This window comes from Nesoenas mayeri (genome assembly GCF_963082525.1).
Source record: "Nesoenas mayeri genome assembly, chromosome: 1".
NCBI classification, from domain to species: Eukaryota; Metazoa; Chordata; class Aves; order Columbiformes; family Columbidae; genus Nesoenas; species Nesoenas mayeri.
This window is the reverse complement of record NC_137541.1, coordinates 82,581,576-82,607,731: the sequence shown is the minus strand read 5'-3', so window position 1 is coordinate 82,607,731 and position 26,156 is coordinate 82,581,576. Positions and strand designations below refer to the sequence as shown.

Sequence of the window (26,156 nt, the reverse complement as noted above, 5' to 3'; positions counted from 1 at the left end):
TCTTAACATTGGCAATTGCCATTATTTTTCTACATTGACATTTCCTTTTAAATACTTAATTGAATTGTGATTTGATGAAACCTGAAAAACCATAAAAAACTGATACCAGTTGAGGAAGAAAGTAGCACACCAGTATTCCCTGTCTTTTTTTTTATGTGCACCCTATACCTAAGTGTGAGAGAATTCATTCTACTACAAAGACTGTCAGAAAGAGTTTGGCAAACTGTGACACATAGACCTATCCCCCCCAAAAAACCCTCAGTATTCTGGCTGTTATTTAAATAGGCAACAGTTTTGAAGATCAGGCAGACTAGAACTGGAGATACAGTATGAACCTTCTTTTACCTATGCCATGGACACTGAAAGGGGTGACACGATGGTCAAAATAGACAGGGTAGTCTTCTATTTCTGATCTGTCTTCATTGCATAGAACTGGTTTCCGTAGCACAGAGTTGGTGAAAACCTTCAAACCCATATCCTGAATATGAAAAAATCAATCATGTCACTCAGGTCATGCACTAGCTACCACTGCATGCCACTTCTTCCACTTTGGTTATCACACCTCATCTCTCTCCTTCCTTCTCACATCCCACTCTTTCAACACTCAATGTCACGACTCACTCTTTCTCTCCAGCTTCCATATCTTTCTTACAGAGCAGTGACACCTGGTCTTCTGTGAAGAGCAGTAATGATGCAACTTATGTTAGGTCTTAGGCCATGGGACCAGTGGAAATGAAGGCAAATGTATCAGGAACCAAGTGGCATGCATCATGGACTCAGATCTTTACTAGGAATGCCTGAGGTCATGAGTCAAGGCCATAGTCCTGCTTAGGAAATGTCTACTTAAGTATGAGGAGGATCCCAGCAAATATATCTAGTAGTGACTTTCAGTCCTCTCGAATAAGAGGTGGGGATGAGAAGACAGAAATTGAGTGATCAGAGACTTTAGGAAGTTCCAGGCATCAGCTGCCTTCTCTTAGCAGTAAGAACCACCACCTGTGAAAGTTTAATGCTAATGTGCATGAATTCTACTGGAACATCTCCCCCTTAAAGAACTGTACAGACAACATACCCTGAAAATCCTGTAGACATCACCATCACGACTGACATTCACAGGTTCATAGTACAAGCCATCAAAAAAGGTGGTTTTGACTGGAGTACATCCCTCTGGCTTGTCATCTTCCAGATTGATCCCATTGTAGTAGTAGCCGTATAAATCACCCACAGTAAGTTGGTAGTACACCTGGGAGGTGAGAACAATTAGTCTAAGCACAAGAAAGGTCCCAGGCAGGTGCAAAATCACATATATCGAAAGTTATGGGGTGGCCCCTGAGCAATCCCATAGACTGCAGTGAGTTTGCCTAGTGATGCCTATCTAGAGATGAATGAACCATTTGGCTGATATACAAGAAGCAGCAGATTCTACACCCCTTCTTCTGAGGTGTAATGGTTTTTTGAGGTGAACTTAAGAAAAAAAAAAAACCAGATATACTCTTGAGTTATGCAGAGAGGAGGCTGGAGTCCAACAAGATACTAGCTGACATCTACAGCTTTGTTATGCCCCTATGGCCTGTGTGAGTCATAAAATGTAATTTTGATATAATCACTCCTCAGGGAGGAAGTATGCTTTCAAGGATTTACATTAGGCATATTGTTAGGACATGTCTTACACTGCCATGCTTTCCAAAAGTAAATATTCCACTATCAGTTTCTGGCTTTGAAGTATACAACTGCAATAGACCTTTCTTAAATCACTGAGATGTCTATTTCCAAGGGAAAAATAAAAACACAGTCAGCAGCAGAGAGATCACAGATGGGAATTAGAATGTCATTCTGGATGTTCATAGGTCAAAAGAACATGGGACTGGGGATGTGGCTTACACTTTCAGCAGATAACTCTTGCTCAGGCTGAAGAAGAAGGACACTCTGATCCACAGTTCTCAGGGCACAGTAGGAGTTGGCAGCAGCTTCAAGGTGGAGACTGACTTTAGAGCCTGGGAGACCCTGCTTCTCCGAGAACTCAAGCTGGAGCTGGAAATGAATAAATCCAAGACAAATAGACAGAAATTAGGAGAATAAGCTTGGCACATAAGTCTAAATCTCACCTTTCACCAGCACTATATTCTCTGCGGGGAAAAGCTCTTACCGCTAGATGGCCCTCCTGAATCCCTCTTCTGTAAAATACCACGATTTCTATAACCCCCTAGTCACCTCCCTCTCCACTCTCCATTAAGACCTTAGTTTGAGTCAGAGCATATGTGTCAATTCCAGAGACGGCTCCTCATATTCCCAAGCACATCTGTACCTTTTCTATTCCTAAAGGCTGTCCTAAGTGCAGGGCTCTTGATAAAGTCATTGTCCCCTAAACAAAGAACCAGTTGATATATCCGTTAATAAGAAAGTGAAGGTTTTAACCTTGTTTTTGAAGCATACATCACTGCGTATCCAAGAGCTGTCAGCCACTATCTCCCCATGAGGATGCACTGTGTAGAGCAACAGCCTGGAGCTGGGGGCAAGCTTCTCAGTGACAGTCAGTGTGATGAAGAATGTACCTTTTGGAGCTGTGGAAGTAACATGGATCAGGGGAGGAGAAGCCAACAAAAGACATTAAACAAAACTCAGCTTTAGTGGAAGTACCACATATTTATCCATAACCTAACAGAACTTTTAAGAACAGGGAAGTTGGATATTGCAAGATTCATCTCCCAGTGGCTGAGGAACAACTCCCATCAACAAGACAACAGATACAAACTGGAAGATGCTGAGAGCAGGGTGCTCTGCAGAGAGGAGTCTGAGTTCAGTAGAAGCTGGACAGGTAAATCTGTGCATGATTGCTATGAGAAGAACACAACATTACCTTTGGTCCTCAAGCCTAGAATGTCCTATATCAAAGGAGATAGGCCAATCTCCTGAACTAAGGGAGAGCTCTTTTAACACTAGGAAATAAGAAGTTCTTATCTACATGGATGACAACTACTAGACCAGGAACAGGAAATTAAGCTTTCACTCAGTGATGAATCACACACTATCACACACCTTCGTGTTAGCCCCCAATAATATGGAAAAAACACATGGCTGCAAGGGGATTTCATGAAGGGAAAATATGTGACATAGTTGTCTTCTGATGAATGGGATTGCCTTTCCCCAAACCACAGGGGAACATACGCAGTCACAGTGCATGAATACCCACAGAAAGACCAAAGATGGCAAATACTAAGGAACAAGTTCTATATGTAGAGTGAGGCTTACTTAAGCCACCTACTGAAGACCAGGTTCTGCAAGAAAATGTATTTTTAACAATGAAAGAATGAATTTCAGTTTGTTGTGACTGGTAGGTTCATTGTCATTTGTGGGTATTTGGAGACTTCAAAAAATGCAATGAATTCCAAGCAGTTAACTGCTGAATACCCCTGTCAAATGGGACACCTATTTCAAACTTCAAAATGTTTCAGTCTTCTAATTGGAGAGACCTGGATGTCATAGAGTAACTGTGAAACTGCAAATACTCCTTGGCAAGAAATAAAAGAGAAGAAGGTTAGTTTCCTTGCTGTTCAATTGCAGAGAAATTGTCATCTTTCAACTAACAAGATGAATATCAGTATGATATGGGGGATTGTCTAGATGCTGCAGCAAAAGCAAATGATACTGTGAGTGGTGACAGGTCATGGAGTTTAAGCTGCAGTTCGCTGCTTTCATCCCTTCTTACAAAACTTACTAATGCTCTGGCACTCAGAAAAATGCTCTGAAGTATTAGTTGTAATATATTTTAGAACTTACCACCAGAGATGTTGATTTGCTTCTGACCACTGAGAACAATTTTTCCTTTTGTCATCACCTGGACACAGAAAAAAAACTTATGAGACAGGATCAAAAGCACATTCTCCCTTTCTCCATGAAGTCATTGGATTTGAGTAGTGTTCTGAGACGCTTCAAAGGCCATCAAGTCAAGCTGTGATCTGTAACCACTGTCTGGCCTAGAGATTTCTGCCTTGTATGGTGTCCAAGAGAAGATAAAAGAAAAGAGATGTTTACCACATAGTAGAAGTTTGTGTGCCTGGTATTCCTGTAGCCTTCTCTGTTCAGGACATAGTGAACCTTGATCCTTCGCTGCTGGTGACAGCTGAGCTGCTCCTTCACTGGCTCGATTTTCACAAAGCTGTTGGTCCGTGAGTAGAAACGCTGAACAAAGAATAAGGCTTGGGGCTCATTATCATTGCTCCAGATGAAGAAGTCTTCACAGTCATCTGGTGCCTGCCTGACCTATGAAGCAGAAGAGCCACAGATGGGGAATCAACAAAGTGGAAAACGAAAAAATAACAGGAAGGTGAGAGGCAAATGCATCTTCCCTCTAAAATATTTTATTAGGAAGTTGATTTTGTGGGGCTGTTTAAGCCAAGAGCAAGAGCTGGTGTGAAAAACTTGTGCTTCATCAGCCCAGAGTGGGGGGCCTTCTGGACACCTTAATGTATCCAGACACCTATGGCACATAGCAGTAAGGAGATTATTTCAGATTATTGCAGGCTTAGGACAGGTTGTATAAACTGTTAGGAGTTAGAATGCTACTGTTCTCAGGAAGCTGGTGTGCATCCAGGCTGGGTGGGGAAGGCAGGGCAGTCTGTGAGGAACGTCCTCTAGTGCACAGAATAAAGAGAAGGAAGATGGCTGCAGAAAGGGCTTCTGAGCGCAGGGTAAAGTAGGGAGGTGATGAAGATTGCTGCATCCCAAACACACTTGGAACACAGTCTTCCACTTTTTAACACTGATTCTTTCTCATATTAATTTCACACAGATTGCAGGTGCTGGTGGACTGCCTACTTTCCTCATCTGAAACAATCCTGCCAGTACTCACTGATTGCTTCTAGTCCTTCTTTCCAATTAAGTATTTTTTCAGGAATTAGACTGAAACCTGTATTCACTTACACGCAACTTAAGACTGGGATCAAAGAAGTTGGACGTGTCAATGGAAAAAGCAGCAGTGCCATTCTCATTAGTGGTATAGTTGGCCAGATATTCTTCGTTGAGCTCCAGAAGGACAGTCCTATTGGGAATGGGCTCACCATCCATCTTAGTCACAGAGATCTGAACACAAAGAACACCCAAGGGATTCAGAAAAAAACAAACAAACCAACCAACCACAAAAAAAAACCCAAAGCAAAACAAAACCAAACAAAATAAAACAAACCACACACACAAAAATAAACTGGAAACGTGGTGCTCACCAGAGGATGCTCACTTAATTACTGAGGGCAGGTGCAGGGCATAGAAATCAAGAGTGAAACATATATAAGAGGCAAATGCTCCTCAGTATTTTGAAGGAGCAGGAGCTCTGTGACAAGCAAAGGTAGGAAATTCCCATTAGTGTAAGGACAAACTATACATCATAGATGGAGAAGAAATGTGATCTTGTATAAAAGATTATTTTAATGAACAGTCCTCTGTTTCTCTTCAGTGACGGTTAATTCAGTGCACCATGACATAAGTTAAAAACTACTGAGTGAGAGATGATGATTTAAATTCTTACCTCATGCTCTGAGCAAATAGAAACAGGGGAACTCTGGAGGACACACTCTTTGGAGGGCACTGATTAATAAGCCTAAAGCAATCAGATAACTTTGTGGCCACAGGTAACCTGTGGAGCTCAGTAGCACCTCGCATCTCCTGGGCACCTGTGCATACCTCTGTCCCCTTGTGTATCAGGATGATGCTGTATGGCTCATCCTCTTTTCTCTGCCTAGGTTTATCCTGCATGTGAAGGTTGGTAAGAATTTGGAATGTGCTCCAACACCTATATTGCTGTAAGTAAAAATCCCTATGACTGGGTGATGCAAGGCAAGGTAAATTCTATGTTCAGTTTAGGCATAACTGTTGCTGAAGTAGCTTCTTGCAGACTCTCCCCTATTCATATGACCTTTCACTTACCACCTTTTAGGCATTCTCTAATTATGGCAAAAGAGAGATCCTAAAACTGCAAGTATAATACGATTTTCTTATTTTCTCTAGGAGCACCTAATGTAGCAAAAGAACTATGCAGCAGTCACTGTTATAAAACATTATAATGAGAAGTTGTCAGCACAGTGTTAGGGGACATCTGTAAATGGAACAATACAGAGATCATCATGCTGAACCTCGGGGAGATTTGATCTAAATATACCATCTCAGGTACCCACCTCACCATAGTAAGGAATTCCTCTCTTGTAATAGAGATCCATATTCTTGAAGATCACTCTGTCATTTTCTTCATTGACTACAACATAGTCATAGCCTTTCATCTGGATACCTTTAAGATACACCAGGTATAAAGGGGAGGAAACAGAAATCAGACATGGGCAGAAAACTGTTTCTTTTGGAAAACTATAGGAGCAGAGATGCTCTGGAGGGAGAGTTAAACAAGAAAATGGTGATTGTCAGTTGTTTGCTGCACAGAGCGGGATCCAGGAGATTGCTCTCAGGAATTACCACCTATTAGCTTTAATCAGCTACTCCTAGCCTCCACTTGGTGTTACCTGTCCCGTTTTCAGTGACGATACTTTCTACATTGAGGCTGGCATACATCCTGGCGTATCTGCGGTAGAGCTGGAATATTTTGATGGAGATGACAGTGTTGAGGCAGCCATCCTTCCCCAGCTGAAAAAAGAGCACAAAGGGGAAAGCCCATTTTTCTCAAGGTTTGGAAAATTGCTCCTGAATCTGTATTTCTGGTTCTCTGAAGAGCTTCATGCCTCTTCTCACATCTTCAGCTCCTACTTTCTACTCGCTCACCTCCTACTATACGCTTCTCACTTCCTGGCTCCCTTCCCAGCTCATTGTTTCAATATTATCTACCCTTGCACCTGGGAATCTCCCTTCTCACTCCCTGTAGTCCTCTCTGTGATTACATCCCTTTTCAAACCCCTTTTGCGTGATGCCTGAGCTATATGACCAGAGCACTTTGAATCTGATCTAGTGGAGAAATTAATTAGTAGTTTAACATTAAGTGTCCTCAAAGACTTCCAGTACAGATCTGCTGATTACATTTCATAAGAACACAGCTCTGGTGTTTTTGGAATGGTCACAAATGTATAGTTTCATGAGCTTCCTTCCCTCCTATTGACTCCTTCTGAGGGAAAACCCAAAGTCCCCTAATAAGGTCATTGGTAAAAACTACCTTTATGATCTTCCAGCATTGCCTGTGAAATAGTGAGAAAAAAACATGCCTCTGGGATTGTCTCTGTCATGTTCTTCAGAAAAAGAAAGAGACCACTGAACACCATTCTACATGTTGGGTAGTAAAGCTGCCCGGGAAGAAAGGCCTTGTCCTGTGTCTTACCCGTCCAGTGACAGCTTCACAGGCTTCTTTCTGGTTTCGCTCACATCGTGGATAATAGAAGTGCTGCTGACACACATTAATTTGGGCATTTCCTTGTACCGGTTGGCCATAAGTGTACCTAGGAGAGAAAGAGACACCAGAATCCAATCAGGTGGACTTAGCATGAAACCTGCAAAAATTGCAGAGCAATTAAGACTCTAAACCCCTCAGGAGCACCCAGACCACAGACAGAAGAGCAGCTGGGGATTAGTTAGCCCTAGCAGAATTTGCTTCAGCTATTTTTAGGCTGTTTCTGGCATCTTGTTAAAAAAAGTCTGCTTTTCCATTGTCTTTGTGTTGTCATTCTTCAATGTCTGAAGCTGGAAAGTGGTGATGGGCTTGAGGCTTGGCTTGGCTTCCCTGCTGCTTGTTTTTTCTCATTAGTTCCTTATGCAAAGCAGTACATACTGCAGAAAGATCCCTGTTCAACCCTTTAGCTCATGAGACCCTGCCCTTTGGCAGTGTCACAGATGGCAATCTCAATTATAGACCCTCCTTTTGTATTTCTTCTCTCCTTTTCTGTAATAACATAAAACAACAGCTACCGAGTATGGACCACTTGATACCTTCAAACTGTGAGACACACAAATTCTCACAGTTCTAATTCTTCTATGTAGCAGGAGGAGAGTTATCATATTTCATGTCATAGAAGTCATAGCTAAAGGAATTCCTCTAACTCTGAATCAGCAGCAGGGTCTCAGCTTTCCAGCATGGCACAACATCCTCTCTCTGCTGTTTCTTGTGCACGAATGTGTCATTCTCAGCTCAGATACTTACGAAGCACAAACATTCACCCTGATTTCTTCATCAAAGAAAGAGATCCTCTGTGGCACACTGGTTGTCACTTCAAATTTTGGCAGCACTGGGGACACAACATGAATACAACTGATCAGCAGCTGCATGCTGTAGGTAGGTATGTGTGCAAAACAGTAAAAAACCAGCTGGTAAAGGCATTTTCACCAACAAGGGAGAGGGAATGGTTCAGAGAAAAGTCTACCTAGGAACTGGCTGTAGGATATCATCAGTGAAAAAATAACTTTTATTAGTAAGATGAATAACTTGTTTAAAATGCAATAATAATCATACTGATATTGATAACAGCCACTATAAGAATGGTAATAAATCAATTTAATTTGCTATACATTTTCCTCAAGAGAAATGTAGGAGTAATGCTGATGTCTCAAACTAGTTATCTCCTGGAGAACAGAAGTTATAATGCAATCCAGCCCCATTGAAGGAGAAAGGCAACAGATAAAGTAAAATAGTAAAATCAAATAGGTCACTGTCACTCCCTCTTTTCAGCTTATTCTTTGCACCCGGTCACCAGCAATAATGACAATATAGCTGGAAAAGGCATTTTTCTGGCACACCTGTACACAGGAGACTGGAAGGTATGAAAGAGCTCTGGAAAGTAAGCAGGAAAGGTGCCTTATTACACTTACAAAAAGAACTAAACAACTGGTAGTTGTTGGTCAAACCTTCTCTGCAGACTATTAAGGAAAACCTGCCACTAAAAGATGAAAAAACTTGTAAAACTAAAATGAATTTAGCAACTCCCTTGATATGGTCTGTTCCAGAGAGTAAACAGATCACTATGAGGGCTTTGGCACCTCCATTACCCACTGTTTTCTGTCTTGCACTTCCACTGGCTATCCAGCTTCCCCTAGTAACAACCTGGTACCTGTTATTAATATTTAATCTATCTGATAGATGATATCTTCAGATTTGTACTGCATATTTTAGCCTAGTGCTCTTCATATGGTGATGACCTCCACGAAAGAGGACAGGCTTGACTCATTCATTTTGCCTCTGAACAGATGGGAAGTGTAAGGCCCAAGTGACGGGACTTGGATTCCAAAGTCACACAGTGACTTTGTGCGAAGTCCAGAAAAGAATTAGACTCCTATTTTAATTCCTGAAAAATGCTACCTTCTCAGCATTTCCTTTTTCCCTTTCTTGCCTTCACTTTCTCCACCCAGCCCTCTTCATGCCTTTCATACTCAAGGCATGAAGTAGAGAATTCAAAGCCCTTAGAATCTGCACTAGACTTAGGAAGACCCAACCTCACTGCTGGTGCAGGGTAGTTCACAGCCATTGCTTACCATATTCCTCCACTGTGAAGTACTGGTACTTGTTTTCACCTGACTTCCTCTCCACCATGATGTGGTAGGACCCCAGAATAGGCTCTGGGATTAGTGGAAAGGAGAGCTGGACAATTCCATGCTTAGATGCTACATCCAGCCACTGGAATATCTTGTTTTGCTCCGGATCCTGGAGAGTGGAAGAAAGAGATGCACCAAAATGTTTATCACCTTGTTTCTTGTTCTTGCCTTCTTTTAAGTTTAGTGTCCTAGCATATAGGCTAAGTGCACCACAGTGTGACTGTGAGTTTGGGCTGATGACATATGCTCTGACTTCCCATTAATTTTCCAGATCTATTGGTGTATTAAAGAAGTCTAAATTTATGTTTAACTGGAAATTAGCTACACTGCCAAATGATCTCAGATCATACAGGAATAGTACCTGGTTGGGACTTAGGTTGCTTATCTGTAGCTTTTCTAGCGTAAGTCTTTCTGACTCAACTGTTTCTGTAAAATGGGAATTGCCCAGGGAAGTGTTGGAGTCACCATCCCTAGAAGTCTTTAAAAGGCGTTTAGACAAGGTTCTTAGGGATATGGTTTAGTACTAGAGTTAGGTTAGGTTATGGTTGGGCTCAATGATCCTGAGGGTCTCTTCCAACTGAAATGGTTCTGTGATTCTATGAATATTACACTGGCCTCTTTTAGAAAGTGCTTTGAGATCTAGTGATGTGAAAAGCAGTAGGAAACTGATTCATTGTTAGCCTGTCCCCCAGCAGAACATGACATTTCAGAAAGTTGTTATTCCTCTGCCTGTATGAGAATGAGGCTATTTCACCAGCCAATTTACTGTAGTCCTACCAAAGTAAGACTACGCTGAGCACTCTTGTGTGAATCCTAACAAAAGACACAGTGACAACCCCATGTCATCTCTGAATAACATCTCCAATCCTGCTGATTTCTTCTCCTGTAGTGTCTGATAGTTTGTATTGCCACTGTTCAACCTCAAGGCTTTAGATGGTGTGCTTTGGGTGGTTGTCCATTAGCTATTGACACTATGGGGAATGATGAAGGACACATAGCCTTTCCAAAGCAACTTGTGTTTTAATGTTATATTGCATATCTTACCTCAATGGTGATTCGGGGATACTAGAAGAGGAAAAAAGAGAACAAAATAAAAATTAAAACAAACAAACAAACAAAAAAAATAATCAAAACATCAAGAAATTAACTGTGGAATTTAAAAAATACCAGAACATAAAGAAGGCTGTGAAGAGCTTTCTCTGGATACAGAAAACTGGGTCAAGGAAACACTTGGAAACTCATGTCTGTAATTAACAAGATATTTTTAAAAGCATAACCTGTTTGTGAATTTAAGTTTTCTACAAAAAACACCTAGTATTTTTCTACATATCTGGGGCAGGTGAACTGAGGTGACTCTAAAATCTGAGTGCTGTGAGAGATTTCCAGGAGTGCTTTCAGACCTTTTGCCCTCGATAAAGGCAGGGAAAGGACAGAGTGTAAGGAATTACAGCAGTTCTCCAAAAACATCAGAAGGCCTATCCCAGGCTTTTATTCAATTTCCAAGAGAAAGAGTCTCAGCAAACAGGTACCCAAAGAAGGTGCTTGAAAAATCTTGACTATCACTCATACTTACTGTCTCCTGAACAGGTCTGAACTGGCTGTCCAAAGCGACCACACGAAACATCACTGAATAAGATGTAGGACACAAAAGGATCATTCACTTCAGCATTGGTAAGTCACTTTCAACATACAACTAAAACAAAGTTTTCCCAGGCTCTTAGGGAGAACTAGAGTCCCTGGAGCACTAGAAAGGATTTTATTATCTTAGCAAGTGAAAAAGAAAACCAAAATAAACTTGTCAGCTGAAAGATCTTCAGTTCTGACCCACTACAACTAAAGTAACATCTAAAGTAAATAAAAATACTCCGTACTGCTTTAAATTCTTCTTGAAGGACTCCGTTCTTTGGAGCATTTCCTAAAAAAACCTGTCCATACAAAAGCAATTTAATGAAAAAAAAAACAAAGAGAAGGAAGAATTTTTCTATTCTAAGTGTAAACCCTGTGCAGCACTAAAGTATAATTATACTAAAGTGATAAGTAAATATACCACAGCTCATACGTTCATTTAAATATCAAGATGGAATCAGTGCTGCGAATTAGATTAGCAGTTGAGTAGAAGGAGCTGTTCACAGGAAGTGAATTTTATTAATACCAAGCTTCTGAATTTTTAAGGACACTATGTGACTGACCTCAGTAAACCTTGCAGAACTCAAGATCCTGTAAATGCATTTCACTCAATAAAAACACATGAATTCTACTCATTTGTTGCAATTTTGTGAATTGGCTCTATTTTTCACTGACTTCTGATGAGCCCAACCTCAGATGACCATTATACACTATCTGAAGTATTGTTCATGGCTGTTGCAGTCCATGGTCTTTTCCTCCACAAGGGGAAGTCCTTGTCATTCTGGACCCACCCTTGCACTCAATTTCCCAGTTCACAAGCAGATTCAGACTCCCCAGCCACCTTTTTGCCCTGGTTTGTAGATGGGTTTGTCCGTCTGGATGAAGACAGTACTATCCACATTCTGAATTGCCACCGATCTTCTCTCAGCTAAGTTGACTGTGGGGCCTTTGGCAGAGAAGGAAATGAATGCCAGGGGGTCAGAAGCAGCAGGAGGAACCTGGGGAGAAAAAAAATGTGGAGGAAAAGTGGTAAATGAGATATGTTGAGGTCCCCTGAAGCCCAGGGTTCTTGAGTAACATACTGACTGTCACATGAATCATAAATAGCTTGTGCAAAGTCATGAGAAGCCTCATCTTTGCCAGTGAGATAGTCTCTGGGAATTTCTGCTGTGCAAGTTCCATAATCTGTCAGCACATACTAAGGTTTAAGTTATGCCCTGTCCTATATATTTCCTTATTTCATGTAGCTACCTGCCTATATGCAGGTTGCCCCTGACATATAGCTCAATTCTGAAGTGTTTTCTTCTGCTGCATTCTGGAAGACCTAACCTTGCGACTTTTTTTGTTGTATCTGTCCAGATCTTGCAGAGTCAGATGAAAGGGAATAAGCATGTCCCAGCTGGGTTCTCCAGCTTGACAATTATGATAGTCCCATAGGCCACATACACCTGTGATAGCAATCAAAAGCTTTTTTCTATTCACTCCATGAATGGAGGTGGAAAGTCTGTCTTCAGCTCCTCCCTACAACTCGTATGTCTTTCTTTTTTCCTGCCTATATTTTCAGTATTTCCAGAAGTTTATCTTTTTTTGTCCCATTCACTGACTACACTCTTCATCTTCTTGCCCTCACTGACCAGGAGAGTTGCACTCAGAAGTATTTCCAGCTTCTACATCCTCTTCAGTAGTCTCAAAAGGGAAAATACCTTGAACTCGTGGCACTTGAAGTAATCATTTCTTGTCACAGATTCCTCAAAGAGAGCCTTCCGGATGCTGCCATATTCCAGAATGATGCTCAGGGACAGAGGCTCGCTGAGGCTGTGGAACTGCACACAAGCAGTCTGTGGAGAGTTGCTCCGCACTACCGTCGGGACCAGTAGCACATACTGACTGTAGGAAGTCAAAACCATACCAGAGAGTGCAGTCATGGAGGAAAGTCAAAGAAAATACAAGAGAAAAATACTACAGAAATGCCATATGTGTGAAGGAGGACATGGTCTAAAGCTAGCTTAAACCAGTGAAAAGATTTCCATTTCTTTCAATGAATTCTGAACAATATGCTAAGAAAGTACAGATGAAAATTTTTTGTCCCTTACAGTTCTTTCTGTGCTGAGAGATGGGCATTATTCTATGCTGTCTCTCACCCAGCATTATACTACATCTTTCCATTCCTGGTATTTATGCTGCTCCAGCTGCTGAATTGTCTAAAGATCTGACAAGCATAGCTACATTTATCCTCCCGTGACTTATATGTATACTTAAACCTCTGGAAACTCTCATAATGAGGACTGATATTTAGCTTATTTTTGAGATCAATTACAAAAATACTGGTTAATATTTGCAACAAATTTTTTATTTCTTTTTCTCTGGATATCTCCCCTTCCAGATAAGAACTGACATATCGTACATCAATCAGCATAACAAATAAGACATTATCCTGCTTTTTGATTTTGCAGAATATTCCATGGAATGCTCAATCTAACCCGCACACTCTATTCTGTTTTCCAGCCTCAACCTGTGTTGCTTCCTTTGCTTCTTTCTTCCATTGGGCTTTTTTAGTTATACTACTATCTATAATTAAAGCAGTCTACCTTCCCCAGGTTCTTCCTCTGAAAAACATTCCTTCAGATCTGATATATATGGCTAAGGTTCTGTTGTTGGCTTCTGGTTCTCTGCTGCTCAAAATGCTCTTTGCAAATAATGTGTGACAGAATTGATGAGTTGGTTCTGCAGCACAACATGAATGGCACAATCTTTTCTTGCTAATCTAATCCTTTCCCTTTTTTTCTCCCACAGATTTGCTTGCTCGTACTGTTGTTACTGTTATTTTCACTTGCACAGTTCAGACTGCACAATATTCAAAGGCCAAAAGTAAAACACTGTTTTACCAACACTGTTCCTGAGTAAGCTAAACCCTCTGACTTTCACAGTGTTTTCCTTTAGAACTTTTGAGAAGGGGATTTAAGGGCTAATGTTGGTGTAATTTTGAAAACTGTGGTTGAAATCTTCTGTTTGAAGAAAGCCATGGACATTAAGAGTGCTGTATAAGCTGTGACAGCAGAGCAGGTGTAATACTAATACTAATTCTAATTCTAATACTAATACGTGCTAGGATTGCCATTCAGTGTAGTCCCTAGTATCAGACATTATCTGGCTTGCAGCATCTCCTCATACACCATGGTTTCTCTGTACTGCTGATACATATAAATTCTGATCACTAGTATTAATTGCTAGTTGAGTCTTGAATCTCCTCCTTACTTTATCCATGCAATTCAGAATTTATCTACTCCAGTTCTAGGTTTCTGCCATTCAGAACAGATTTTATAGCAGTTTTATGATGGAGAACATAATTCCAAATCATCCTTCAATGTCCTCTGCTTCCCTTCCAGACACATTTCAGAACCTATGTCTCAAACATCCTGTTTATTATATAGCAACATCCTAGAAGAAATTAACTGTTGGGAAATATAATAAAATATTTTATCATAAAAACATAGAATGTATGATCTCTTACAGTTCAGAAGACGCTGTGGCAATCCAGTTCAAGGACAGAATACTCAGAAGAATTCTTGACCACATCTCTGTCTGTGAAGAAGAAAGACGACTGATCTCAAGTGGACAGCCTGTATACTGCCTTTTAAACTGGTGTGAGATGGAGCTCCTCCTCCATGGCTTCAATCATGTTCTAACAAAAGATATATACATAAAATTTGCATAGGTTCATCTTCCTCTCTCCTGTCTGTTCTCACACTCCTTGAACTCTCAAACTGGAGCTTAGGAAAGCTCTCATATTTCACATAGCTTTGTGAGGTATTGCAAGCCAAACCGGTTCCTGCCCATCTGAATGTTTTATTGACGCTTACCTCTCTGATTACTGTGTCATTGACTGAAGGTTCCTTAATATTTCAACCTGTATTTGCCACTGTTCAAGTATTTCCTTGTTCTGTGAAGATCTCCCATAGATATATCTCACAAAGCAGAAGCAATCATAACACAGTGCTGTTGTATGGCTGCATAGGGGCCTGGGCAGTAATAATAGAGCATCAGACTATATCTGAATTCAGTATGGCACAGAAAGAAACTTCTGATTGTAATCTGGATTTCTTATTGCACACAGTAACAATTAACAAGGAATGGTGTTGGCTGGTTGTCTATCATTTTTGTCAGAGGTCAGGACAAGCATATCTCTAGGGAAAGGAATCTTACAGCATTACTCATTTTTTTCACTCCTCTGTCTGTTAGTCTGCTTTTTCTCCCTATTCCTGCTCCCTCCATCAAATAACTTGTAAGCCTTACTGATGAATTTTAAGTAAATCTGGCTGTGAAGAAGTTTCAGAATAATCAAGAAATAGAATAATAAATAATTTAGACACAAAGGAACCTTCTGACATTCGGTGGTCCAATCTCTTCTTTCAAGAAGAGCTAGATTTAAAACTTGTCTGGTCATATTTTTAATGTCTCCAAGGATGGAGAGTTCACATCATCTCTAGACATCAGCTCCCATGCTTAACCAACCATGTCATGGGGGACTGTATTCACACTCTTACACAGGAAAAGAAAAGAAAACAAAACAAAAGAAACAATCAAACAAAATAACATAGCCTACCAACATGTGTGTAACTGCAACCTAGAAGAAGCAACATGCAATTTCCATTCCTTGGTCAAACAGGTGATGAACGGGAAGAGGAAGCTGAGTGTACAGTAGGAGTAACCAGGGACATAAAAAAGAGCTAGGGTCACTGAAAAAGGTTAGGCAATGCAGAGTGGGCCTGAAGTTATTTCAGTGGTAAGAGGTAGGAGAAGGAAATGAGGACTGTTATCATGATGTGGTTCAAATGGATGTGGGATTGTTGAAGGCCATATTCTACCAATTTCATTTCTCATGATGTAATACTTTATTGCTGATGATTCAGCTGTACAGGGTTTATTCTTTCCATTAGCATAGGCGATACCCAAAACTACCCATGCCTAACCAGCTTGCCTACCCATCTTTCCCGGAAGTTCTCTGTTGACCAAGTTAGGGCACAAAGAAAACTGCCTCGGGTGCTGCTGGAGTTACTGTCTGTTCCCACTGGGTTACTAGTGAGGAAGGTTGCACACAGCTTCCAAAACCACCTAACATTAAAGTGACAATGCTGCATGGCAGATGGATGGTTTGCAAACAGGGTGGCCACATTGTGAAGAAATTCGCTATGTTAGTTGCAGTAAGGGCAGAAGACAGCTAAGAGCATGTCACAGACATGTTTATATTTTCAGCTTTGAAACGCCTCAGACTCCATGTTTTATTTAAACAGGTACTAAGTAATAGGCAAAAAAAGTATTAAGGAGGGAGAAGGAAATATTCCAGGGCCCTGGTGCAAAAGCTCGTTCTTTAAGTACTGTGTTCCTTTAGCATGAATGTAAGAGGGTTTTCTTTTTGATACATGGACATGGGAAAAAAAAAAAAAAAAAAAAAAAAAGAAAAAAGAAAAAAAGATAAAGCATTTGAGAAACTGAAATCTTAGAAGCCATGATGGTCAGATCAACTAAAGTGCATATATTTCCCTGGAAACAAGCTATTGAATTCGTTACTTTAGCGGAAAGATCCTTCAACCAGAGGGTGATGGGATGGTAGAGCACTGGAACAGGCTCCCCATGAAGGTAGTCACGGCCCTAAGCCTGACATTATTCAAGAAGCATTGGGACAACACCCTCAGCACATGGTTTGAATTTTGGGGTTGTCTTATGCAGAGGCAGGAGTTGAACTCCATGATCCTTGTGGGTCCCAACTCAGGACATTCTATGATTCTATGTTTCTATGAACTTACTGATCCTAGAGGAACTCTTTGTATTGTATCAACATTGTGATAAAAAAGTAACCTCAGGTCTGTTACAAACATCACTACTATGTCAGGGAAAATTCTTAAGAAGACCACAGCATAATGGGGAAGTTATTCCAGTTGTCTCCTGTAGGAGGGAAAAAGTAGAAGTTTTGGATTGTATGTTTAAGAAGCTAGGAGCAGGGGGGTATTAATCATCTGGAAGCATGAAGATCAAGATTTAACATGGGGGATATAATGAACCTCACACTAAACAGCTGTTACACGACAGACAAAAAGAAGGTACCTTTATACTGGATGTAAAATAAACCAATCTGTTGATTTTAGACTGGCACTGCTTTGTATTGGCATAAGGAAATATGTCATTTGAGATTATTGTCTGGCTAGAAAACTGATGAAACAAGGAACAGTGCCAAATGCCCTTCAAGACCAAAACAATGCAAATACAGACTTAAGTATCACATGTATACTTGGTTTTCAAAGCAGACTCATGTTGCAGGCTGTTTGAACAGCAGAGAATAAAGATGTCTTCAATTCACTCAGTCCAGACTTTAGAAAGTTACTGCATTTACTCTCTGTAATGAAGAAATTGTATATACACATACAGGGTTTTTTTTCCCCCATTCTTTGTCTAGATGAGTCAGAGGGATGATTGGTGCAGTTGCATTGGAAACATGTTTTTCACAATTTAGTTTTCCTTTAAATAAACTGATTTTGCCTATCTATTTTATCACATCAGATGTACCCATCCTCTTCTTTCCTTTTACACTGGCCACACATATGTGGCAGGGCAATGTAAAGTTTTCCAACTAACACTGATATCACTCACTTTCTGGGAGCAGTTAAGTTCAGTGTTTTGCACATACACTGCAGTCACAACAGAGAATTCTATGAGGCTGTGACTAGCCAACCTCTGATACCATAGCTAGATTGTATAGAACATCTCAGAGTCCCTATGCTGTTGCAAAATGCCCAGTATAGCTGTATGTCCAGAATCTAGACACTAGATGTAATCATAAATTAGAAAATAAAAACAACAAAGAATGTCCATTTGCCATTCAGAACACTGCATAATCTGAAAGTGGAGTTGAGACATTCAAATTCTTGGTCAATATGGATATAAATCATGTCTGTTTTCCTTTGTGTCAGAGAAATAGCAGAAAGTGCAGTGTAAATATGAGCAGCTTTCAGCAGTGAAGCCTTGGATTTTCCAGAAGAATGAGTAATACATAATCACTTGTTTCTCTTCTATGGCTTCACTTTATAGTTGCACAATATCTAAGGACTGAGAGTACTTTCTAAGTCATTACTTCACCTGAGATGAAGTACAAACAGTCCATCCCACACGACAATACCTGGTTTATTGTCTGGTTTCTTTCTCTAAAACAGGTAGATATGGAGTCAGAGAATCAGCTAGCATTTCACTTACACAAAAATACCCTCATTAAGAGGCTATTTGCTAGCCTATGGTCTCCTCAAGAAATTCTACTGCAATATGAGAAATGCTTCCCCATGACACATTTATCAAATCCACTCTGACAAGACATCTTGTTTCAAAAAAACAACTTATCTCTGAATAGTATTGTATATGTCTCAGAGTCAGGATACTTTGGATCAATTTGCCTTCACAGCCTTCCACTCTTCCAAGGCACGTCCCCATCTGCAAGCTTTTAGGTTTGCAAGTGATGGTATTTCTCAAAATGATCGCTGGCAATGGGCAGCTTATAGTGCATTTGGTAAAGGATGCTGTATTATTTCATGTTGAATGGATGGAATATTTTTCTGATATTGCTCATATTCTGTAATAGTAAAAATCAGGTAATATTAAGTATTGGAACACTGTTATACCTAGAAGAGTAAATGGCACACTGCTCAGTATCTGCAAGATCTTTGTTACAGACTGATAGTGAACTAACAAGTATTCTCTCAACATTATCTTTCTGGAACATATTTTAGCTGTGCCTATGAGAACTGTAGTATTGCAACTTCATATGGCATGAAACACTTGAAATATCATCTATTCTTCTTGATCTAGAAAGTGTAATGTATATAGACATACTTGAAAACCCCCTATGTGTGTGTAAATGATGAAAATAGGACATAAACATAGCAAGACAGTCCAGAAAAAATATTCTAAAAATACTAGCAAAGGCAAACAAATCTAATAATCAACCTTTCTTCAAAACCAACAGGAAAACAAAGCCAGCCAGAGAATCCATAGGAACATGTAATGAGAAGGATAGAAGATGAAATCAAGAAGAGTGCAGGAGCAGTACAAACAATAACTATTATTCCCTATTATTTTATAAACAAGTATTTAATATTACTGTATTTAAATAAACCATTTGATATAAAATTTTAATTTTCAAAAAATAAAATAGTCAAAAAATCTATGGATTATGTAATTCTGGTGCAGTAATTATGTTGTTGGCACTCTGAATTGGTTCAAAACCTTGAATCAATGACATATCAATTTAACTTAAGATTTGGTTATTATAGACCTTTGCATTAAGAGACTGTGAACACGTATTTCACTTGATCACAAGGGATGAAAATGTGTCAGGAAGCCTTTTAAAGGGTAAAAAGAATTTTTCCTTCAGTAGAAAAGTTTTCCTGTCTTCATTATTTTCTTTGTTCCCTTAGTCACGTTGTTCTGCTACTTTAGGTGGAGATAGGCATACCGATGCACAGGGCTTTAAAAAAGGCAAACAGTAATTGAATTAAAACAAAGAAACAGATTTGAGAGCTTCCCTTTTGAAATGTCACCATCTTAATTTTTTTATTCTATCACTGTTCTGGTTTTGGCTAGAACAGGACCAATTCTCCTGTCAGCATTTTTTCCTTTCACTTAAGTTTCTTCTAAGTAACTGCACTTTCTGAAGTTGGCTACATGTTTTTCAGACAATGTCTGCTCCCAGAACTGACAATGTCAAATGTTTACAGGTTAACCATTGAAACGGTATGCAGAAGAGGCTCCTGCTTATGCTTTTTTCTACAGAAACCAAGGTCTCTGACAAACCCCTTGTGTTCCACAAGTGAAGGGTCATAAAAGGGTCATACTTGTAGGAGGAGTAGATGGAATAGGTGACCAAAATTGATCTATGAAGTATTGTATCCCATACACATCATACTCCATTTAAAACTGAGGCATCACTAGGGTCTCACTCTCTTCTTCCATGGCCGGCACCTGTGAAGGACCCTGCTCATTGTTTTCCTGCATCTGATCCTAACCTGTGCATTTCTGAATCTGGTACCCATCTGCTGATGAGTCCAGGCCACAACTTCCTAGTGCCTGCCCTTCAGCATCGATGGTACCAGCCCTGGCAGCACACAGTTCCAAGATTTTCATATCATCAGAGCGACTATGTATTGATTTTGCACATTTTGCAATGTTTCTAGTAGTAGTAGTAGTAAAGCTGTTTTAATTTTCAACCTATAATTCTCTCTTCCTTTTCTCTTTTCCCTTTCCCTGGTGGGGATGGTGGGGGTTAATAGAAAGAATCTGTCACCTGTTAATTGCCAGCCCAGTCTTAAATGGTGACAATTAAAAAGAAAATTAATCCGAATTGGTTCCCTCCAGATTCAGATTCTAAATAGCATTCCACTCCGTGTGGAGAAAGCAGACATTTTGGTTTCATATCCAGTAGTTGTTGTTGTTTCTTTTTTTTTTGCTTTCTTTCTTTTTTCTTTTTTTTTTTTTTTTTTTTTTTTAAGAGAACAATACACCAGTCCCCACACTGGCTTACTCAGAAATCTCCCATTTGTTGGAATCCTCTTGATTTCACCCTCTTGGAAATATCCAAACTCTCTAACTCAAAAATATATTTTGCAATTACAGGAAAGCCAGGGTTGAAACCTAAAAATATTGCTGCTTTTCCTGCTCGGGGATAATCTTTGCCAATAGAGAGGTGCACCATTTCACAGGTCTTGTACAGGTTGAAGTTGCAGTTGGTCCATGAGCCAGGAAAGGCTCTCAGTGCTGACTCTGTAGCATCAGCTACCTAAGAACCAAAACAGATGCCTATGAGCGACAGCTCCCCGGTTGCATGGTCCAATGAAAAGCCAAGTGGACTATATCGTGCAGGTAACCAGGCATCTTGATTATGAAACTTCTAATTGGAAACACAACAAAGACTAGATGATCTTATGGATAAGCTAAGAACTAGCTAATACAATGTTATGGACTGCTAGTGGTTCAGAAGACATAAGAGATATAGACACATAAGAGATGCCTTATAAAGTGATGTCATAATGTATTTTAAGACCTGTTTTTCCTAGTCTCTTGAGCAATGCATGAGTAATGGCTACAACACATGCCTTGCAACTGCAAGACTTCCATTTAGTACAAGATATTTTTCAGGCATGTCATTTCATTCAACAAAGGCTTATGGCCTGCTGAAAACTTATTCCTGGTGATATGAAACAACTGTTGTGCTGTTCTGGCTATACAGGAATAAGGTGAGAGTCTGTAGTTCAGTTTTACCTGCACCAATCACTGCACAAAACATGTTTCAGTGTGTTCATATATTATCTCTGTAAAATGCAGTACATTGAAAGACAACCTACTGTAAGTCGGTGGCAAAAGCAAACAAAACATTACATTATTTGAAAACTACTTCTCTCTAAACTCATATTTCAGGTCCTTTCCTAAGAAGATGAGAAGAAGCACCAGTGTCCCAGTCTCTCTCTATCCACCAGTGTAAATCTTAGGAATTTATTATCACTCTGAGCTGCTGAGTTTCTAAAAATAAGGCCACAGTGCAAAAAAAGGTTCCTTGAATTAGCAAAGAAATGCTTTGCAATATAATTTGTAACCAGTATTCCTAGAGAACTCTGATGTAACTGCACAACTGAACATGGGGATGTCTTATACCGAAAACTATGTGTCTGGAGGCAGCATACCAGTAAGCAGGAGCTTTACTTTTTCGTAGCTGAGAAAAACCTTACAAAGACATTTGCAGCAACAACTAGAAAAATATAATAAGTCTAGGTGTGGCCGAAGTCTGCATTTTATTGTATGCATCTTTATTTTTAGTTGAAGCTTTTTTAATTGTATGAAGAAGACTCAAAGCCTTAGATTAGTAATTGTTCCAATATTCAGTATGTCTGAATCTGATAGAAACAAAGAATTTCTCTCTTGAAGCAGTAAATACAGTTTGATCAGCACTGAAAGCAAATATTTTAGACCACTGACAACTGAAGGAAAATGTAAAGATCCCTAGAACTGGTTATTGTCGCCTTCCAGTCTACAACAGTCTACTTGCAGACTGGTGCTGCCATGGAAAAAGAAAGTACTGAATTCAGAGCCCCTCTGGCAAGTGTAAAGTAAAGTAAAAGGACATCCTGAAACTGAAAGGATAAATCCTTATCAGCACAGTGACACTGGCCACTACATGGATGAGCTTGAAGCCTTGGCCCAGTCCCATGGGTATTATATAACTGACATTAGCGAAACCTGATGAGATGAATCCGGTGACTGGTGTGCCATGATGGACGGCTACAGGCTGTTCAGAAGGAATAGGCAGGGTAGGAGAGATGGGAGGGGGGTGGCACGGTATGTAGCAGAGGGGCTGGAGTGCATGAAGCTGGCAGCTGGTGATGGCAAAGTTGAGAGCCTCTGAGTAAGGATTAAGGGTCAGACAAATAAAGCAGATGTCATCATGGGTGTCTACTACAGGCCACCCAACAGGATGACAACAATAATGAGTCATTCTTTAAGGAACTAAGTAAAACCTTCAAATCATCTGCTCTTGTCCTATGGGGGACTTCAACTTGCCAGATGTCAACTGGAAATATCACACAGTTGGCACCAACAGGTCCAGAAGATTCCTGAAGCATCTGGACGATAACTTCGTGGTGCAGGTACTAAGGGAACTGACCAGGAAAGGTGCCTTCCTAGATTTGATTCTCACTAAAAGAGAGGGTCTCATGGAAGATATGGTGACTGGTGGCTCCCTTGGCCACAGCAACGATGAAGAAGTCAGGTTTAAAATCTTTGCTAATGGAGGAAAACTTCCAGCAAGACCTTAACACTAGATATGAGGAGAGCAGACTTCAGGCTGCTCAGAGAAATACTTAGTAAGATTCCCTGGGAATAAGCTTTTGAAGGTGTTGGGGTCCATCAGTGTTGGTCGCTTTTTAAGCACCACCTACTAAGAGCACAGCACCAGGCCATTCCAAAATACCAAAAATCTAGCTGGCAAGGTAAAATCCAGCTTGGTTGAGCAGGAATCTTCTTCTGAAATACAGCAAAAAGGGAAAGTAGATGGTCAGTGCAAGCAAGATCAGGTAACATAGGAGGACTACAGAAATGCTGCTCGCCACTGTAGGGAGGAAATTTGTGCTGCCAGAGCTCAGTTAGAATTGAAGCTGTCCAATACTGTGAAGGAAAATAAAAAAGGCTTTTTAAAATATATTAATGGTAAAAGGCAAGCTAGAAATAACATTGGCCCATTAACTGATGAACACGGTCAGCTTATTAACAGGGACATGGACAAAGCTGAGACTTTCAATTCTTTCTTCGCTTCAGTCTTCAACACCAATTATGGACTTCAGAGCCCCCATAACCCAGGGCTGGAAAACTATGCCTGCGAGAACAAAAAACTCCCAGTCAATCTGGAAATTGTACGGGATCTGCTACTCCAGCTAAATCCCTACAAGTCGATGGGGCCTGGTGAAATTCATCCAAGGGTGCTTAAAGAGTTGGCTGACATCATAGCAAGATCTCTCTCTGTGATTTTTCAACACTCTTGGGAATGTGAAGAGGTCCCAGAAGACTGGAAGCTGGCAAATATTGTCCCAATCTACAAGAAGGGCAACAGGGATGACCCCAGCAACTACAGGCCTGTCAGCCTCACTTCTGTTCCTGGCAAAATCGTGGAGAAAATTGTTCTGGGAGTTATCGAAAAACATTTGAATGACAATGCAGTCATTGGTCCCAGTCAGCACAGGTTCATTAGGGCAAAGTCCTGCTTAACAAACAACTTATTTCTATGGTAAGGGTACCCACCTAGTTGACCAAGGGAAACCTGTTGACGTGATCTTTTTGGATTTCAGTAAAGCCTTTGATACTGTCTCTCACAGTATCCTCCTGGACAAGATGTCCAGCACACAGCTGGGTAAACACACAATGAAGTGGGTGAGCAATTGGCTGACAGGCCAGGCTCAAGGTGATCTAGCAAATGGGGTTATGTTGGGCTGGTGACCAGTCACTAGTGGGGTTCCACAGGGATCCATCTTAGTGCCAGCACTCTTCAATGTCTTTATAAATGACTTAGGGAACTAAATGACTTGAGGGATTGCTTAGTAAGTTTGCTAATGACACAAAATTGGGGAGAGCTGTTGACATTCTCAAGGACAGAGAGGACCTGCAGAGGGATCTGGACAAATTGGAAAACTGGGCAATCACCATGTGCATGAAGTTCAACAAGGGCAAGGGCCAGATTTTGCACCTGGGACACGACAACCCTGTCTGTACATACAGAGTGGGGACTGAGATGCTGCAAAGCAGCTTTGTGGAGAAGGATCTGGGAGGTCTGGTCGACCACAAGTTTAATATGAGCCAACAGTGTGCCCTGGCAGCCAAGAGGGCCAACCATGTCCTGGGCACATCCAGCACATCATTGCCAGCTGGGCGAGGGAGGTGATTGTCCCGCTCTGCTCTGCACTGGTGCGGCCTCACCTGGAGCACTGTGTGCAGTTCTGGGTGTCACAGTATAGAAAGGATGGATATAAAGCTACTGGAGAGTGTCCAGAAGAGCACTACAAAGTTGGTGAAGGGTTTGGAGAGGAAACCGTATGAGGAGCAGCTAAAGTCACTTGATTTGTTCAGCCTGGACAAGAGAAGACTGAGAGGAGACCTCATCACAGTCTACATCTTCCTCACAAGGGAAGGAAGAGGGGTGGGCACTGAACTCTTCTCTTTAGTGACCAATGACAGAATGCAAGGCAATGGCAGGAAGATGTGACAGGGGAGGTGTAGGTTGGACATTAGGAAAAGGTTCTTCACCCAGAGGGTGGTGGAACACTGGAACAGGCTACCCAGGGAGGTGTTATGGCCCCAAGCCTGACAGTGTTCAAGAAGTGATTGGACAATGCCTTCAGACACATGGTGTGAAGTGTGGGGTTGTCATATGCAGAGACAGGAGCTGGACTCAATGACCCATGTGGGTCCCTTCGAGCTCAGGACATTCTATGATTCTATGGTTTCCCCATGGTACTGTGAAGGTCAGTTGTATATTCTTTATAATCCTGGATTACACTGTTGTGTTACAGTGTTCCGACCTTTGTGCAGGCTGCATAAGAAAAAATGAAAATAGCAGTCCCTGAGGGAAGAAAACAATGGGTCCTGCCACATAACTCAGGACTCTCCTGCACAGAGTGGCATGAGCCCCTCCAACAATACAATGCAGAGATGGTATGGAGGTGATGCTGCAGCCAGGGCCCCTTGGACAGCAGTGCCAAACCACTCTTGCATGATGTGCAGGACTAGCATCATTATAAACAATGATTACATCTAGGGATGAGTACCCAGTAATTAAAGATAAATCATGCACAGCTCTTCAAATGACGTCCCTGGCCATTCTGGGACTGCCAGGAATCGGGAGTGGCAGCCATGGGTGTGGCATGAGGTGCACAGACAAGCAATCAGGAAGCAAAGGGAAACTAAATGCAAAGCTGTCACTGGATCAATGATCCCGCGTCAAACAGAGCAGGGCAAATACTGACAAATGCTGAACACAAAGGCTGATAAGAAGACAGACTGGGAAGCATGCTGAGGAGACAGAGGAGAGAGAATTATGGCATGTTGGTGGAGATGACCCTAGGCAAATCTTCTGTCAGCAGGTTAGAGGGCACAGGGGGTCACTGATGTCTCAGAGAGACCAGGAGCCTCCTGAAGACATCCTCAACAAGAATATGGCACCTGTAACTTCCCTATCCTGTGCCTGTAGGGAGTCTCTGTCTTTCCAGGCAGCAGGCAAAGAGCTTTGGCCAGAAGAGAGAAGCACAATTTACCGTAGCAGTACATGGAGTCAGTAGTCTCTGTCATTTATCTACTTCTTTGTTACTTTTTTCCCCCTAAGGGAGTTGTTGGGATGCAGATTGTTGCCAGGCTTAATGTGCTGGTCCTCCCTGTCTGGCCCCTGGCAGCTGGGGAGAGCCAAGGAGACAGAGCCTGATGGAAGTCACAGGCAAATGGCCAGGCAG

The 26,156-nt window shown here is 41.0% G+C and overlaps 1 protein-coding gene across 1 annotated transcript in view; it reads right to left on the bottom strand.

Annotated features, from left to right (window-relative positions):
- The window catches only part of LOC308040679 (ovostatin-like), a gene marked incomplete at both ends in the record, with an annotated part of 39,712 nt that extends 17,275 nt beyond the window's left edge, over positions 1–22,437 (bottom strand). The window contains 18 exons of the mRNA XM_080344907.1: positions 346–478; positions 1,073–1,243; positions 1,882–2,031; positions 2,416–2,561; positions 3,778–3,835; positions 4,033–4,260; positions 4,921–5,079; positions 6,168–6,277; positions 6,504–6,624; positions 7,307–7,424; positions 8,123–8,207; positions 9,448–9,616; positions 10,552–10,572; positions 11,081–11,133; positions 11,975–12,131; positions 12,837–13,020; positions 14,645–14,802; positions 22,405–22,437. Coding sequence (XP_080201033.1) covers positions 346–478; positions 1,073–1,243; positions 1,882–2,031; positions 2,416–2,561; positions 3,778–3,835; positions 4,033–4,260; positions 4,921–5,079; positions 6,168–6,277; positions 6,504–6,624; positions 7,307–7,424; positions 8,123–8,207; positions 9,448–9,616; positions 10,552–10,572; positions 11,081–11,133; positions 11,975–12,131; positions 12,837–13,020; positions 14,645–14,802; positions 22,405–22,437 — 2,254 coding nt within the window. The remainder of the gene's footprint in view (positions 1–345; positions 479–1,072; positions 1,244–1,881; positions 2,032–2,415; positions 2,562–3,777; positions 3,836–4,032; positions 4,261–4,920; positions 5,080–6,167; positions 6,278–6,503; positions 6,625–7,306; positions 7,425–8,122; positions 8,208–9,447; positions 9,617–10,551; positions 10,573–11,080; positions 11,134–11,974; positions 12,132–12,836; positions 13,021–14,644; positions 14,803–22,404) is intronic.
- Between the last annotated feature and the right edge of the window lie 3,719 nt (positions 22,438–26,156).